Here is a 16,219-nt window from a genome sequence, read left to right on the forward strand (position 1 = left end):
CTAATTAATATAATCGTAAGACGGTGTTTAATATTATAAATAAATATCTGCTGGTCAAAAAACATAGGGTTTATATTTATTTTATTACTTTCACCAATATGTGTCGTGAATTATTAATAATCACTACTAAAAGTAATAAATTTCGACCGATTAATCACTTTTACCAAAACGTGTGGTTATTATTAATAATTCTGAAAAATTATTAATAATTTTCAATTAATCAGATTTACCGTAACATATACAAGCAGCAAACAGTGGCACAAGGCGACGCGGCCTGGCGAAGTAGTACGAGGCCTCACCAAGTCCCCCTCTAGTAATTGTAAGCTTTATCAGGAAGCATCGCCCCGGCTTATCATTATTGCGGGATTTATTATAAACTTGAGTCGTGTACCAATACACACTCTCGTGTTAAGCTGGATATTATATTAATGACTGTGTACTTTGCGATACAAAGCAATGTGTGTCAAGTAAATCTCAGTCGCTCGGATCATCGGATGAAGGAAGTGTCGGATCTGATATGAAAGTAAATATCACACGCACATACATCATGTTCATGTGTATGTAACTACAGTGTGTGTGGACTTTGTATAATATCTTCACGAGCAAAGTACTGTACATATTATAATGTGTTATAAAATTATCTGCCACGGCTTTAATAGGAGGTAGTGTTGTGTTCGAGGATTACAATACTGAAGACATTTCCTACCACGGACCAGTTAATTCAATTTGAGAACATAAAGAAGTTAAATAAACATTGACTCTACTCTGCATAACCTACCTAGTTCACGCTTCGTCAATGAAAACAATTGTTGTCTTTTTCCATCAACAGATGGTGAATGAAATCGGAAATGATCTATACGAATTTACATATATTATTTTTTAATTAAATTGAGTTGAAAAAAAGAAAGAAAATTGAATTCGTCATCAGTCTTATCCTGATCGAATAAAACATAAAACAAAGTCAATTGTATAATAAAATACATAGTATGAATGAATGACACCCTGTACCTGTGGGTGCCGGGAGTCACGTGGCACGCTAGATATGAATTACAAATAAACACTTACACCTGAGGGCTGCCAGGCACTACCATTGGGTAGACGGGTGACGGGAGGTGTCTGAGGGCCACTACTCCACAATGGTGACTGAGCCCCAAGCTCTCACTGAACTGAGTCGACTGTCTAGTAGGGGTGATATATTATATGCCAGTGGTGATATTTGCCAGTAACAAAAAACTGTGTCGAGTTAAAGACTGGGGGGACCGGTTACTTGTCCTGAGGTCAAGGACATGTTCTATTACTACTTTTGAGATTATGTTTTTGATATTGCGAATATGGTCTGATGAAGTGTATGGCTGCGGATGGTACACCACGCTACGCTAGCTTAAATATTGCCTTCAAGATGCACGGAAAATATCCCAAACAAACAGCTACATGTTGAAGACATTTTGCAGGACATGCACTGTCCGCTGTCTGCCATGTTACATGCTATCAGCATATTTCCATCGATGTCGTACTAATTATATTGTTACGCGTCAGTACATGTTCAAAGTTCATACACCGCTGTACTCATTAGCAATTTCATACATTTCAGCATAGTTACGTGATAGTTCAATATATCTCAACTCATTTGGCTATCAACTCAGTAGTGACGTTTAATTTCAATCTTACATCCAAGGTGTGTGCCTCACTCAGCAGCTCATACAGCGACGTCTCTGACGTTAGACGTCTAGTGCAGCCTGCAGTAGTCGATCTACTCTCAATAGGTCTTTACCGTCTTGACCTCCTAAAGGATTACCAACAAAACATTGCATAGGTTCATATATAATAAGTATTGCCTAACACAGGCACAGTGCCTGTCTCTGTCTCACAATTTCAGAACATACAATTATTGTCCAGATAGTGACTGCTCCTGGCGAATTAATTTAGCAACGAGTCGCATATCGCCGTTTAAGTAGGCATCTACTACGCGTCTGTATCTGTGTGAAGACATTTTTTATCTTAATTTTTTATTAGGGGTTTTACCTAATAGAAAAATGTCATCATCTGAGATAATATATCACCAATACTAATAAATATGCTATTAAAAACCCAATATTAAAATTCTTTGAACTAAAAATCTGACACCTCTGAGACCTAATGCGTGTACACTCATACAAGACGTGATGCACGTCCTCCATCACACACAGCACAGTTGGGCGACTCGATTCTGGCAATCAAGAATCCATATCTATTAAGTGGTATATGTTCGGATCTGAGCCTTCAAGCCGTTAGAATGTCATGTCTGTTCATCCCGCCCTCTCTGAACCAGAGAGCACGAGGAAGCGTCGGTTGTATTGTGTGAACATATTGCCATGTCGTACACTACAGGAACCATCACAATTTAAAAAAAAAAAATACTAACATTCCAACTGCGCCTCCACCCTTGTGGAAATTAAACTCTAGTGTAGGCCCAGATCCTGTAGAATATCCTCCTTCATGCATGAAAAGTGAACATTCCAATTGTGAATGAATGTTACATACAATACACACAGTATAATACAGTGTATCTCATGTTTATAATCAAATATATTGGATACAAACCAACAATCAAATCCAAGTATAGCGGGGTTGTGCGCGTGCAAGCGTTGGGGGCAGACGAAATGATACGTGTGAACTTCTACGAACAACTATATTTCCTTAGTATCTATAATTACGGTTAAGCATTAACTTAATGTTTTTACAAAACAAATAAGTAGACATTGTACACAACCACAGTTTCACTGTCGGTTGCCTTCATTGCCAAAATTCTTTCTTTCAGCCGTTTCACAGCTTTTGTGTACTATGTAACACAGACCATGCCCGGTGACAAACATATATCTATGTATATACACACAATTATCATTATTCTGTCTTTTCAATACTTATGTTAATATGTAGGTACTATAGTATCTAATACTCAGGCAGCCTCCCGTGCGGTGTGGCAGACACTACTTATTCATTTGTCTTTATACGTAGGCACAGGTACTAAGTAGTAGTACCTCGCTGTACTCTGTACACATACATGCTACATTATAATTTCTACATATTTATGTTTTTGAAACACAATTTGTAGACGATGTTATGTCACGTACAATATTCAACGTAAACTCTAATAAACATAATCATTATATTATTATTTTGAAATAACAAAAACAAATTTAAAATATAAATATAATAGGTACGACTACCCTAGAATGTAATTTATCTTACTTATTATCTAGGAATTACATCAGAATGGACGCACGTTCCAACAGTACGGGTGTAGTGAGACTACGGACATAACCTCTACAACGAGGTCGAGTGGACACGTGCAGTACGACGGTCTACAGCAGCAGAGAGCTAGTCGAAGGTACATCTCAACTATAATGTCTAGAGAGAACACAGGCACCGCGCGCGGCGCCGGGTCACACGGAGTCGTCCACCGGAGTCTCGCGCGCCGAGGACTCGTCCCGCGAGCACGTGTCCAGGTCCGCGAAGGAGTCCGGCAGGCGGCGGTGCAGCGTGTCCGGCACCAGCCGCGTCAGCGCCGCGGACACCAGCGGCAGCGCGCCGAACAGCAGCGTGGGCAGCCACCACTTGTACACCGCCTGCACACAAAACATAGCCATGTCAATTGCCGATCAATATAACCAGACCAGCAATACTAGCAGGTGGAGAATCTTCTACAGCAGTGGGAGGAAAATGAGCAAGGAGGGTAATGTAAAGAGTGTAAGCAGAGCTGCAGCTGCGGGTACCGACCAGCAGCGGGGTGAGCGGCGCGAGGATGGCGCCGACGCGGCCGAAGGTGGAGCAGGCGGCCAGCAGGCGCTGGCGCGCGCGCGTGGGGAACAGCTCCGCCGTGTACACGTACAGCGCGTTCAGCGTCATCGTGGCGCCCATCTTGCCCAGCAGGTACAGCGCCGTGCCCCAGCCGCCGGTCCCTGCAACACATCGACCCATGGTACACGTGTCACGACTCCTCACCAGACATTTATACAACTTAGCGACTACAAAGTGCAGGCGCAGTACTTTCTTTGTACCTTCATCTTTAAACACTTTCTTTAGAAAGCAAGTAAATAATGATGACTGCCTCGTTGGTCGAGTGGTCGCAAGTGCGACATGAGGACATGAGGTCTCGGGTTCGATTCCCCGAGTATTGCGAGCACGCCTTACGTTAATATTACTAATGCACAGATTATTATTGAGAAATTGTTGAACATCTAGATTTTGTATAAATGTGAAAACAACTGGTTTATATTTTAACTGGTTCTTTTTTAACAATAAGACAACCAGTTGTTGTGTAACATTAGTTAGTGTGGTGCAATCGACAGTAAATACGTGATATATCTCGTGATCGCAATGTCTCGTGTTATTTGGAACCAAGCATTGATGATGATGATTATAAATGGAGCTGAGAGAACTGCTTCAGTTCAAGTTATTCACGGTTTACTAGTTCCCACCTCCGTACTTTGTTACTATTGTTAATCATCGAATCTAATTTGTTGTGATACTATTGAATGAACGTACACACTATGACATTAATGTTGTACTCAAAGAATACGTAATACAAATCTATCCGATGGTAGTGACTGGATGCGATGGCCGGGAATGACACGTTAACTCTAGTATTATGTATGAGTTTACGTGCGTTATTATTAATGACGATATTCTCACATACAGTATGGAGATCACTCATATGATTTAAATGAAACTACAAGTAGTACTCGTCCACTGACGCATGATACAACTAAATACTTCAAAGTAAATCGAAAATAAAAAAAATGACACAGAAGAACTGTAATGTTGTAGGTTGTCTAGGAATATTACGGACATGCGGCGCGGCTGTTGCAATGCCGTATTTGTAAAGAATGTTCAAATTAAGTCAAAGAAAAAAATGCAATTTTTGGCTTATCTACTGGGCCTACTACTTAAGTACATAAATCCGCGGAAAACTGTATTATATGCTGAACTATTAAATAAATTACAAGACATGGTAATTAGATCATTTAAACATGTCTGACGATGCGCGCACCGTGCCCCGGTGTCGGCACCGAGAGGTCAAACGCTCAGCATCATCCGGCACCGACCGCCACGCGCGGGTTACAGATAACACCGCGCTGTCTGCAGCTTATCTCGCAGCCCCGCGGGCACCGGGCCATCGCATGCGGTGAACTTGAAGTCATACGCAGTGCAAGTGCACAGCCGTGTTTGTAAACATTCAAAGCACAGAACATAAACATTGTACGTGAGGAAACAGACATAATGTTAATCCACGTAATGTTTGTCTAATGTTCCATTAACTACTTCAATATGGTGGGTCTATTATGTCAAGTAGCAATACATTATACAACGACATAATCCGCGGAATGGACAAACTTAACCTGCGGCGCAGGAACCTCGACCAATGTGCTTGAATTATCTCATAGTGATGTTCCCGAGTGAGTAATAATATGTGAAGTTATCGCGATAACGCCGCGATGCCATCAATATCTAAATATTTATTTATCAGTAATGTGTATCAGTAGTCACGTGCACCAGACACCTTTAGGTACAGGGTGCGACCTTACCTTATTAAAAGGGCAGGTCCTCCGCGCTGGCTAGGTGACCACGCATGTCGGACCGTGGCACAATGGTTATAAGTAGGCGTTGTAACTGAGCACACCCTTTGTTAGTAATGTGAAGTTAGAGAGCGGTACAAGTGAGGTGGTAGAAATGGGCGCCGTACCTTCCGGCAGACAGGGGATGGCGATGAGCGCGGCGGCGGTGAGCAGCAGCGCGGCGGTGAGCAGCGGGCGGCGGCCGGCGCGGTCCAGCAGCAGCGTGTTGAGCGCCAGCGCCGGCAGCTCGGCCGCCGCCACCAGCGCGTACGTGGCGTGCACGCCGCCCGCGCCGCGCAGCCCGTGCGCCGACACCGCCAGCCCGTAGAACACGAACACCGCCGACATCCACCACACGCAGCACACGCACAGCCGCCGCCGCAGCACGCCGTACCTGCCACAACACGACGGTACTATCACTCACGCTCACTAACCACACTTTCCTTTCCAGGACGTGTAGCTACATCTAGTGATGCGACAAGCGTAATTACCAGTAATTAAACTGCCATAACTATTGAACCATTTGTTAATGATTAAGCATCATGTTTTATTTATAGAAATACCTCACTAATAAGCGCAATAAATTAATAACAAAGAATTGCGCGTTAATCTTTACAACATTATAACATAACATAAATTAACACAAACATATGAGATGTTTGTTATTGTACCTATGCGCTATGTACTTCTATGTAGCACATAATCTTGTACTGGAGTATATGCGACGCTTAGCTAATATAAATCACTTAAATATTACTGAAACGTGATAATACGTGGGATGTGTGAGACTCACTTGAGCAGTGCTGTGAACAAGCCTTCATCGATGTTGGTCTCTGCGCTGCCACCGATCTGCTCCCGCTCCAGCAGCATTTTCTCCAGGGCCTCGGCGGGCACGCGCGCCCCGTTGTACTCGGCGGCGCGCTTGATGACGTGCGCGGCGTCGTGCATGCGGCCGCGCGACACCAGCCAGCGCACGCTCTCGGGCAGCAGCCACGGGTACAGCAGCAGCAGCAGCGAGGGCGGGTAGGCCAGCCGCGCCCACGTGCGCCAGTAGCCCGCCAGGTAGTCCACCAGCGCCAGCGACGCCGCGCCCAGCGACAGCGGCACGCCCAGCACCAGGCTGGCCAGGATGCGGTGCTCCACGCCCAGCCACTCTATCACTGCAACCACACGCCACCCGCGTTACTCTCGCCTGCGCTCGCTGAGCTCGCATCACCGGTACAGCAGTCTGAGTACTTACTGAGCACGAAAGCGCAGGGGTAGACACTGGCGCCCAGCACCGTCTCCAGCAGCTCGCCCAGTAGGTAGGTGTAGTACGAAGTGGCGAAGGACTTGGCCAGGCCCAGCAGCCCCGCGCCGCAGCCGCTCACCACCAGCGCCGAGCGCCGGCCCCATCTGCAATCAGCGACCTACTCACTCTCTGGCCGCTACCTGGCTTCCAACACTACCTGCATTACGTACGGTAACGTTACTGCACATACTACTGCACTCAGTCTACACTACTCACTATTCCTTATGTAACATGCGCGCCGCACTAACATCATGCTGCGCTACATCTAGACACACCAAACTTGGAGAGTGGTGTTTACTATTCCCGGATCGAGTTTCTTATAATCTGAGAGTGGAAGTAAGGTAAGTCAAGGTCACGCCCATAGTACACGGGCACATAATATTAGACACATGGCACAAACAAGATAATAATATGGCGCGAGGAATGCCATCACGAGCTCTTGAATGTTATTTACATAACTTAATCATATCCCGTGCTTGCTTGCTCAGAACCTCTGCCACATGAGATAAACAACTCTAGTGCTCCACACATTCGACTCATTTTTGATCGACCAAGTGTACGGTTAGTGGTTAAAAATATAAGCATCGTCACTGAAATAGACCAATGAACGAGTCGCTCCGCGTACCACTAGCCCTCCTCACGAAACATACTCGTACGAGTGTAGTTGTTCAGCAAATGTTTAAACGTCTCATTGTGTCCAAATGACTTAACTTCCATTTACAACTAACTAATGGTTAATGTATGTTATGTGTTACTGGGCTTTTTCGGCTTTTCGAAAATATCTCAGTAGTAGCACGGAGTCTGGAATTGTGCCCAATTTGTGGCAAAAGGCTCACCCTCTATTACATGGGACTCATAACACAAATGGTGAAAAGTGGGTGTACATTGTATAGCGGCATTACGTGCCGTAATGTGCACCTCTGCCTACCCTTCGGCGATAAAAGGCGTGTCGTTGCATCATAATGGTTAACGGTTGCGGTGCAGCTTACTGCCGTCGTTACCTGTCGGAGACGAAGCCCATGATGGGCAGCGATATGAGCATGCCGATGTTGTGCACGGTGCCCACCAGGGAGCGCTTCCACTCCTGGCAGCCGAGGTCGAACTGGAAACCAGATGAGAAAGTGAACGTCGCATGAACTAGTTTGTGGAGCAGTCGGAGGGTCAACGAATTGCTAGCAGGCGGCCCATCTGTAGGACATGTGACTCATTGTGAGTCATCGTCACGTGGTGTGCGCCACTCGCCCAAACCTGTTCTTCCACAACCAATACAAATGCTCAAAACTGCAAAAAAACTAAGTTCTATGAGAACTACAACCTCCCATGAACCCCGGCCGATAGTTTAAGTACGTACAAGGCACAACCACACAGGTACAAGTTGCGGCTGTTTCGCGTGTAAATGCAGAAATAATTTCCAACCCGTTCTAAGAGACGTAAATAGACAGCCTCCGAGTCTGACGACTTCCCATACTTACTTACTTGTTGCAGAGCTTGCTACTTTACCAATGTAACGATGTAACGATGTGTCAACCGTTTCATAGTTATCAAATAGGTGTGTGCATGTCTTTTATACTTAATTGTTTTTAACAAGGAGATTATAAAATATAGTTCTCTTGAATCTTTAAACCGACATGAGGGCACAGCTGTATAGTGTATAGGTACCTCGGAGACGATGCTGCTGCCGTGCTGGTAGACGTAGGAGTCGCAGGCGATGGCGCTGGTGTTGTCGAAGACGTGCGGCGCGCATGCGTGCTGGCTGGGCTGCCAGCGCTCGCAGCGCGCCTCGGCCGGCAGCGCCCACTGCGCCCAGTCCGCGCCCGCCCACTGCTCCGCGCTCGCCACCCCCATGGACGAGTTGCCCTCGCACTCCGGCACATGGCACCTGCAACCACATCGCCGGCCGTCAACCACCTCACACTCAACTACGTTCAATAACACGCGATAATATCGCTGCAACATTGTCCCTGCAAGCCCTAGCAAATGTGGTACTTGTTGTGGCCCCAATGATAGCGGCCCGTACATGTAAAGGCATTTTCTCATAAATTCGACTCTTAATACCTGAGTAGGTACTTTACCTTCTCAGCGCAAAATATCGCGCCGCAAACAGCGCCACTAGCTTTGCATATTTATAACTAGCTTAAGTATTCCAAACATGTCTTACAAAACTACTAAAAGCGCCAACCAGTGTGTCTATACATAGCACCGGCACTCCTTCAAGTAAGCTGCCCAATCCATTCGGTAACGGGCAAGTTCGAATACAAATTAAAAACAAGGAAATATGTTTTAGTTGTGGGTAATCCAATGTATTGATGCAATTTGAAACGAATACAACTGTTGGTACAGTCGCGGTCTTCACATCACTCTTATCAGTGTCAGTACTAATAGAAACATTTATCGATTTAACATCGACATGAGAGAAACTTGTCACAAACTTGTGTGAATCCATTGTGTTCTAATCGAGTAGAGTCGAGAGCGTTGAGATAGCGAGCACAGAGCACATCGTGACCCACTGGGATCATGTGCCAAGCACCTGCGGCTCCGATACTACGACTACATAATTATGTTTAAAGAAACCATTACAGTTTGTTGACTGAACTGCTGCGTGTTACATACGTACACGTACACGTATATGTATACGTACACAGAGATAGCAACAACGGGTTGATGTCCCACCAGCAGCAGGTAACGGCTGCCGCGGGCGTCACGTGCCGCCGGCCGAGTGACGCGACACAACACACTACTTACTAAATGTACCAACTTTCATTACTGGTGGACAACATACAACGGAGATTGAACCAAATTACGAACATACTTGACGCGGGTCAATGGTCATAAACCAAAGCTTGTCTGCCGGGAGGTTATTTCAATACAAGTCAGAAACTACGAGTACAACTGACACGGAGGTCATACTAGTTTAATATTTGAAGAATTTACGAAATATTTTAAGCGCTAAAATATTTTTTTGTTAAAAATATAATATGTATAATTTTATGTAGCTTTCAATGTCTTGGTATTTATACATTTAATAAATTTCTTTGTGATGAACGAAATAATCAATAAACCACCAGAATCAGTCATTCTGCACGAGGAACGCGTGGAGGCGCGGTGTAGCCGGCGTCATGTAACCGAGCTGATGTTCCGGCGCCATGTGCCAGCGGCCAGGCTTGACAGAAACCAGTCGACGGAACATAAACATGCTGGCGCTGGACGTATTGAGTTCCGTCCACCCACGCACCGCAGCGGCTGACCCGCTTCAGTTCCGGGGACAAAGTACCGACACACACGGGCGTGCTGCTGCTCCGGACCGCGCTGTCAAGTACGTGACAGATGAGACATTCGCACTCACACGCGCTTCCACTAATTACCAGTCGGTCAATTACTTTTGGCTCATTTATCTATTTTTGTACATCCAGTAGTGTGCCGACTTATTTTAGTGTTACTTCCGTATAAAATATGTACCGTGAACTGTTATCGTGCTGAAAACCACCGCCGACATTAGACTGTGGGCGCTCGCCGCGCACCCAAATAGAACAGAATGAGTCGCGCGAGGCGCGGCAGGCATCGGCTGCACGGGCCCCGGCTCCAGCGGGCGCGGGCGCGGACAACCGGACACGCAGTACTATCGAGTCTGTTCATTCCGTAATGAAAGTTCTCACGGTCAAGGGAAGGGACCGATGTAAAAGCGCACAACATAGGCCGAGCCATTTTACTATTGCCATTGAAATAAGAAATTGGATTTACTTAAGTCACGGTCATTTTTTGCCCGCGTTGGATATAAACAACAACAAAAAGTAATTGGATAGTCTATTCTAGCATTCTATTACCTCGCACGTAACAAGCAATCAAGACGCGTATTTACAATCCGTGGTACAAAAAATTAAATGGCCGCAATTTAGTTTGTTGATAAAAAATGTTCGTGTAATCTTATAAATAAATTAATGAGAATATAACGAACTCTTTAACTCCAGCAAGTATCGTTGTGTCGGTCGCTGGGCGCTTGTGTCTTGGAGCGAGCCCTGACCAACCACGTGCGGAGGATGCTGTACAGTAATGTCAGCACACGACTGCACGCTCATTGCATCTCTGACACGCTCTATACGCATAGAAATCAACAGCCGCAGCCGCCGTACCGTAGGGATACTAGGTCGATCCCTTTTTGTACCGAAGATGACCAAATATGTACGATTTACTTAACTTACTAAATGTTAAAATACACCAATGTGACATATTAAAACGGTAAGAAGTAAGTAAGAATAGAATTTGTAATACAAACTACTTACAAATTACAAACACACAACAATTACTTTTTTACTAATGTAAATAGTTTGGTCGCTTTTGGAGGATTCGACAGACACACCGATGTTTTGGTTACTCCTTCATATATGTATGTACATATGTGGGTTTCTATATTACGATGTAATTATAACAAAGTTTCTATTACTTCTTTCCTCGGTAGATCTTAAGTAGTGTTACTTTAATAAGCGGATAATAAGTTAATAGTATTCCAACAATGCAGGACTTTATCGAACTGAATATATTGTAGTTGATGTCTAACTATAGTCTGTATTTTATTTTTCGAATCAACGTTAGTGACGTAATTTATTATAATTTTATTCTAACTAGATATAATGAAGTTCACTCTAGTTGGGGCGCGCCGCCCGGCAGCTGGCCGCAGTCACGTGTACGTACGTCTAAATATTCAAAACCGCGCTTTTTGTCACATCAATAATATTTAAATGAGGACAATATTGACCAATAAGGAACTGGTTTACAAACTATAAACATAGGAAAATTACGTGTTGTTTATAACAAGTAGCGGAGGAGTAGGTACAGGTGTGGTGGAGACTGCTCGGAGATGCCTACCTTCATATACGTCATCACTGTGTTGATGTTGGAATTATTGTTGCAGTGTTGAGAGATCCTCATTGTGCACATCAGCCAAAGCTAACGGCTGAGCAGCATTCAATTCTACATGTTTGCGGCGGCTACTGTTGGTATGTATCAGCCTGCTGCCCTGTCTCACTGAGGGCATTCAGTGCGCGATACACGCGCCTACCGCCAGCTCAGCAGCTAGGTAACCACGCGATTGATTAAGAAATAATGATTCCCACAAAGTCGGTCATCGGCAGCGGCTGGAGATAACCCGCCGCCGCCTTATCATCCACGATACCAGCATTAGGCGAACCTACACATATTATACTTAGTTGTTTACATGTTTTTGTTTAGTATTGCAAAATAAAACTACCGCCATAATGTCAACGCTTACGATGTACACGATGTACGTGTGATGTTTCCGCTGCACACTGGATACAGCCGGCGAGTGTTGTATGTTGTCTGGTGATATAAGACATCGCGAGCTTACAACACACTGCTAATTGGTGCGGCCATGATAACAACTGCTGGAGATACAATGTTCAGACCGTGAGCAAGCAAACACCTTAGCGCTAGAGATATCGACAGCTACAGGTAATAATACGCGCGCCGATAGTGTAATGTCCTGTATTATATTCGATATTCGCAGACCACTAAGTAAACAAACGCACACACGTCCGCGACACGTGTGCACGGTGCGTGCACGCGCGACACACGCACACACGCATGTTGCACGACCTCCATTACTCGAGTCAATACCAAGTTAGGTGTAGCCTACATTATGTTAATATGAATGAAATAAGCTGTCAGGCTATACTACGCCAGCGCTACGCAGTCGTAACGCCATAGTTAAGCAGCTGCTAAACCTCAATACAAATCTACTACGCCTTGGCTATACACTACGTAGCTGCTACGCCTCGTCTACACTCCGCTACGTATATGCTACGCCTCAACTACACGCCTCTACGTAGCTGCTACGCCTCGTCTACACTCCGCTACGTATATGCTACGCCTCAACTACACGCCTCTACGTAGCTGCTACGCTTCCTCTACACTCCGCTACGTATATGCTACGCCCTAACTACACGCCGCTACGTAGCTGCTACGCCTCGTCTACACTCCGCTACGTATATGCTACGCCTCAACTACACGCCTCTACGTAGCTGCTACGCCTCGTCTACACTCCGCTACGTATATGCTACGCCCTAACTACACGCCGCTACGTAGCTGCTACGCCTCGTCTACACTCCGCTACGTATATGCTACGCCCCAACTACACGCCGCTACGTAGCTGCTACGCCTCGTCTACACTCCGCTACGTATATGCTACGCTTCGACTGCACACCGCTACGCTGGTTCTACGCCACTGATACGCTAGTGTATGTACGTAAGCGGTAAAAAGTTGAATGCAGTAAAAATCGTAAACACAGGAAATATTGCTGTTAAGTAATTAAATATTACATTATTCGAAGACTGAGTTTGAAGTATAAACGTTTAACAAACGCAACCCGGGGTTGCAGCAGCCTGATGCTCACAAGCAGTGCTGTCTCATGCTGTGAAACTTGGGTAAGCTCGACAACTTGACAACTTAGCTCTCAATAAACTGGTGCGCTTAGCTAATAATGAATAACTACTGCAAGCTACAGCATTAACAATTAAAATTACTTTAAACGACTGACATTTAGATATTGTCGAGCCCGGCCCATTAGTGCAGCTCTAGTACGTGCACATCTCGACAATGTTCCACCGTCGGAGATGCGCGCGCCGCATGCGATGTCACGCAGCGCACGCAGGGTGCGTGTCGCGCGCGCATTACGCTACAAATATTCATTACTTCATATTACGCACTCCGACCTAATTCATTGAGTGTAATTATTATAAAAGCTCGCCCGCATCAACACTGCTCCCTTGTATGTTAATGTCAATAGGCGCACGACTTACGGAAACATACACTGAGGTTGAAATACATTATTTATTTCTTATCATCCAAATTAATAAATACTCCTAGGTATATGCAATTCCTGTAACGCGAGTAATTTATTATTTACGAGAAATGTTTTAATTTCTTTTTACCCGACTGCGCCAGAAGGAGGGTTATTTTATTGTTATAGATATAATGCAGCAGGCAATAAATGAAAATATTTTACTTTATGTTCGTTTCTCTGACATATAAATAAACGCCGCATCCTATTTTAGTGCACTACTTAATGGCATTGCCTATAATTTTAAAAGTAAACAAATCATTTTAATTTTATGGAAAAGGTGAGCAAAGATTTTAACAAAATTATCAAAGTGTATAACTCGAAGCACGCTAATTGTTAGGAGTACGATCAAAGGTCAGGCAGTAGCAATACCTGTGCGGCGTGGGCGCAGCGAGGAACACGTAGTTGGTGCCGTACGCGCCCGTCAGCAGCACCGGCAGCGCCAGCAGCAGCGCCAGCCGCGCCTGCCAGCGCCCCCAGCCCGAGCTCCACTCCTCGCTGAGCACTGCGGCGCCCGACATCCTGCTGCCACTGCACTGCTGCACTGTGAGCACTGCCCGGAGTGTGAGCCGACACTTGTGTCCGAGTCGACGGTTGTCAACAAAGTTAACACGAGCGCGCGACTCAGTGAGCTTGTGAGTGACGCGCCGGCGTCCCTCCAGCCAAAAGGTCGGCGAGGTAGTGCCGCCGCCGAGCAAGCACAGCCGGGACGACGCGCGCCTACGCCGACACCCGCGACACCCCCGACACCCCCGACGCCCCCCGACACCCGCCGACGCCCGCCGCCTTCAGGATCACCTGTTTCTGTTTCAGACTACCGTTGATAGCGAAAACGAGATAGGTAGCCCGCTTGACAGTTGACCCTTTCTGAGATACGGTCGCAAGCCAAAATGAATCTTAAATCTCCACTATTAAGACTCATCTGTTGTTGACATATAAAGTTCACGGAAGCCAGGCCGCCGCCACGTGGTCGGTAGAACGTAAACATTAAAATGAATTGTAGCAGGTTATTCGCATTTAGTTAAACATGATATTTAAGGTGATGCCAATTGACCATACAGCAGATATTTTTTATGAGTTTTATTTGGCGCGGTCCCAATTAGAGCACCACCAGTAGTACAGTAGTACACACACAGCTACCTACACTACAACAGCAGCGCGCCCCGCTCGTATACATAGCTCGCGATAGTTTTCCTTTCGTTTGTACATTTTCATGGCAAGTAAAAGATAAGTTCACTTATCTATGTACTTACATAACAACAACAAATTGTCGCTCCTATTTTTCTAACACACCTATGTACATATAGGTCTGTATTAAAATATAGAGTATCCCTAAACCTGGTCCTATTAAGTAAAAAGAGTATCCTGGATTTAAGCTTTAGTTAATCTAACAATAATATGGTTATCACACAAAGAATTTTCCGTGCAGGAATCGAACCCGCGAAGACCAATCAACTCAAATGCTAACAGAGGATTTAAATTTAGCAGATTACTTAGTAACAGTAACCGTTAGTAAACACTCCTTCTTACTGTCGACATTTTTTTTTACTTTATACATATAGTTTATGCAAGTGATTTATTATTGCTACCTTAACTAATAAGTACTCACCTTCTGTTGATTACACTTACTCATTACACTTATTTAGAAACATTTTTATAATTTTATTTAGTAGCTCAAGTTTAAATTCGCAGAATGTGATTCCCTGATTTGAATGATCACAAAACAAGTCAATATCTTAGCATGTACTTTTTAACACAATAAAATTAAAATTGAGAACCTAACACCCGATCTCAATCCTAAATCTTTGGATAAGAATTAATTTCAGACATTCATCTGATCGATCCAGAGATCAATTTCGGTAAGAATTAATTTCACCCCTCTTATGTAGAGAAGGCTAACAGAAGGTTTCATTGATACACTGCGCCAACAGTTTGCGCCTGCAATGTGTGAGGTAGTGAATGTGCGCGAGCGACACAAACCGCGCGTGCGCTGTATGTGCGCAGGCGTCTCTGTTGTGAGTCGATGTTGTAACTTTGTAGTGCCATATGTATTGTGTGTGTCGGCTTTTTTTCAAGAGGAAAATCATCAAATGACTTCTGCCTTGGGTGTGGCGAGAGGGAGTGTCAGAATATAACTAAAGTTAAAGTCAAAGTTAAAGCATTTATTTCAATTAATCCTAAATAAGGCACTTTTGAAACGTCAAATTGAATTGTCCGTCAGTCTGTCTGTCAGTGAAGCTAGGCGCTTACTAAAAATCATCGTTAGCTCCGGGTCGGTATTAGCGCTACTGGGCCTGGGTCTGTGGTGGTGTGATGGCTTTTTGAGGTGCGCGCGATCCCCGACGCCCGGAGTGTCTCTCGCGACGACTGGGGCGTGAAGCGCATGTATATCGGTTACAAATACAGACTAAATTGGCTAAAATAGTGTGAGGAACATCCGACACCATTATCTACAAGTGCGATACACCACATATTCCTGATAC

At 44.9% G+C, this 16,219-nt stretch overlaps 1 protein-coding gene across 1 annotated transcript; it reads right to left on the reverse strand.

Moving 5' to 3' along the window:
* Positions 1-2,654: 2,654 nt before the first annotated feature.
* Positions 2,655-14,462, reverse strand: LOC126912937 (solute carrier family 22 member 7-like). The gene is made up of 8 exons (XM_050707467.1): positions 14,109-14,462; positions 8,545-8,764; positions 7,887-7,987; positions 6,835-6,989; positions 6,388-6,754; positions 5,723-5,988; positions 3,757-3,938; positions 2,655-3,605 (listed from the first exon to the last, which is right to left on the reverse strand). The coding sequence occupies exons 1-8, from the start codon at positions 14,255-14,257 to the stop codon at positions 3,423-3,425; spliced, it is 1,623 nt and encodes a 540-aa protein (XP_050563424.1). The 5' UTR covers positions 14,258-14,462; the 3' UTR covers positions 2,655-3,422.
* Positions 14,463-16,219: the final 1,757 nt, after the last annotated feature.

Source organism: Spodoptera frugiperda, chromosome 31 (genome assembly GCF_023101765.2).
Source record: "Spodoptera frugiperda isolate SF20-4 chromosome 31, AGI-APGP_CSIRO_Sfru_2.0, whole genome shotgun sequence".
NCBI lineage: Eukaryota > Metazoa > Arthropoda > Insecta > Lepidoptera > Noctuidae > Spodoptera > Spodoptera frugiperda.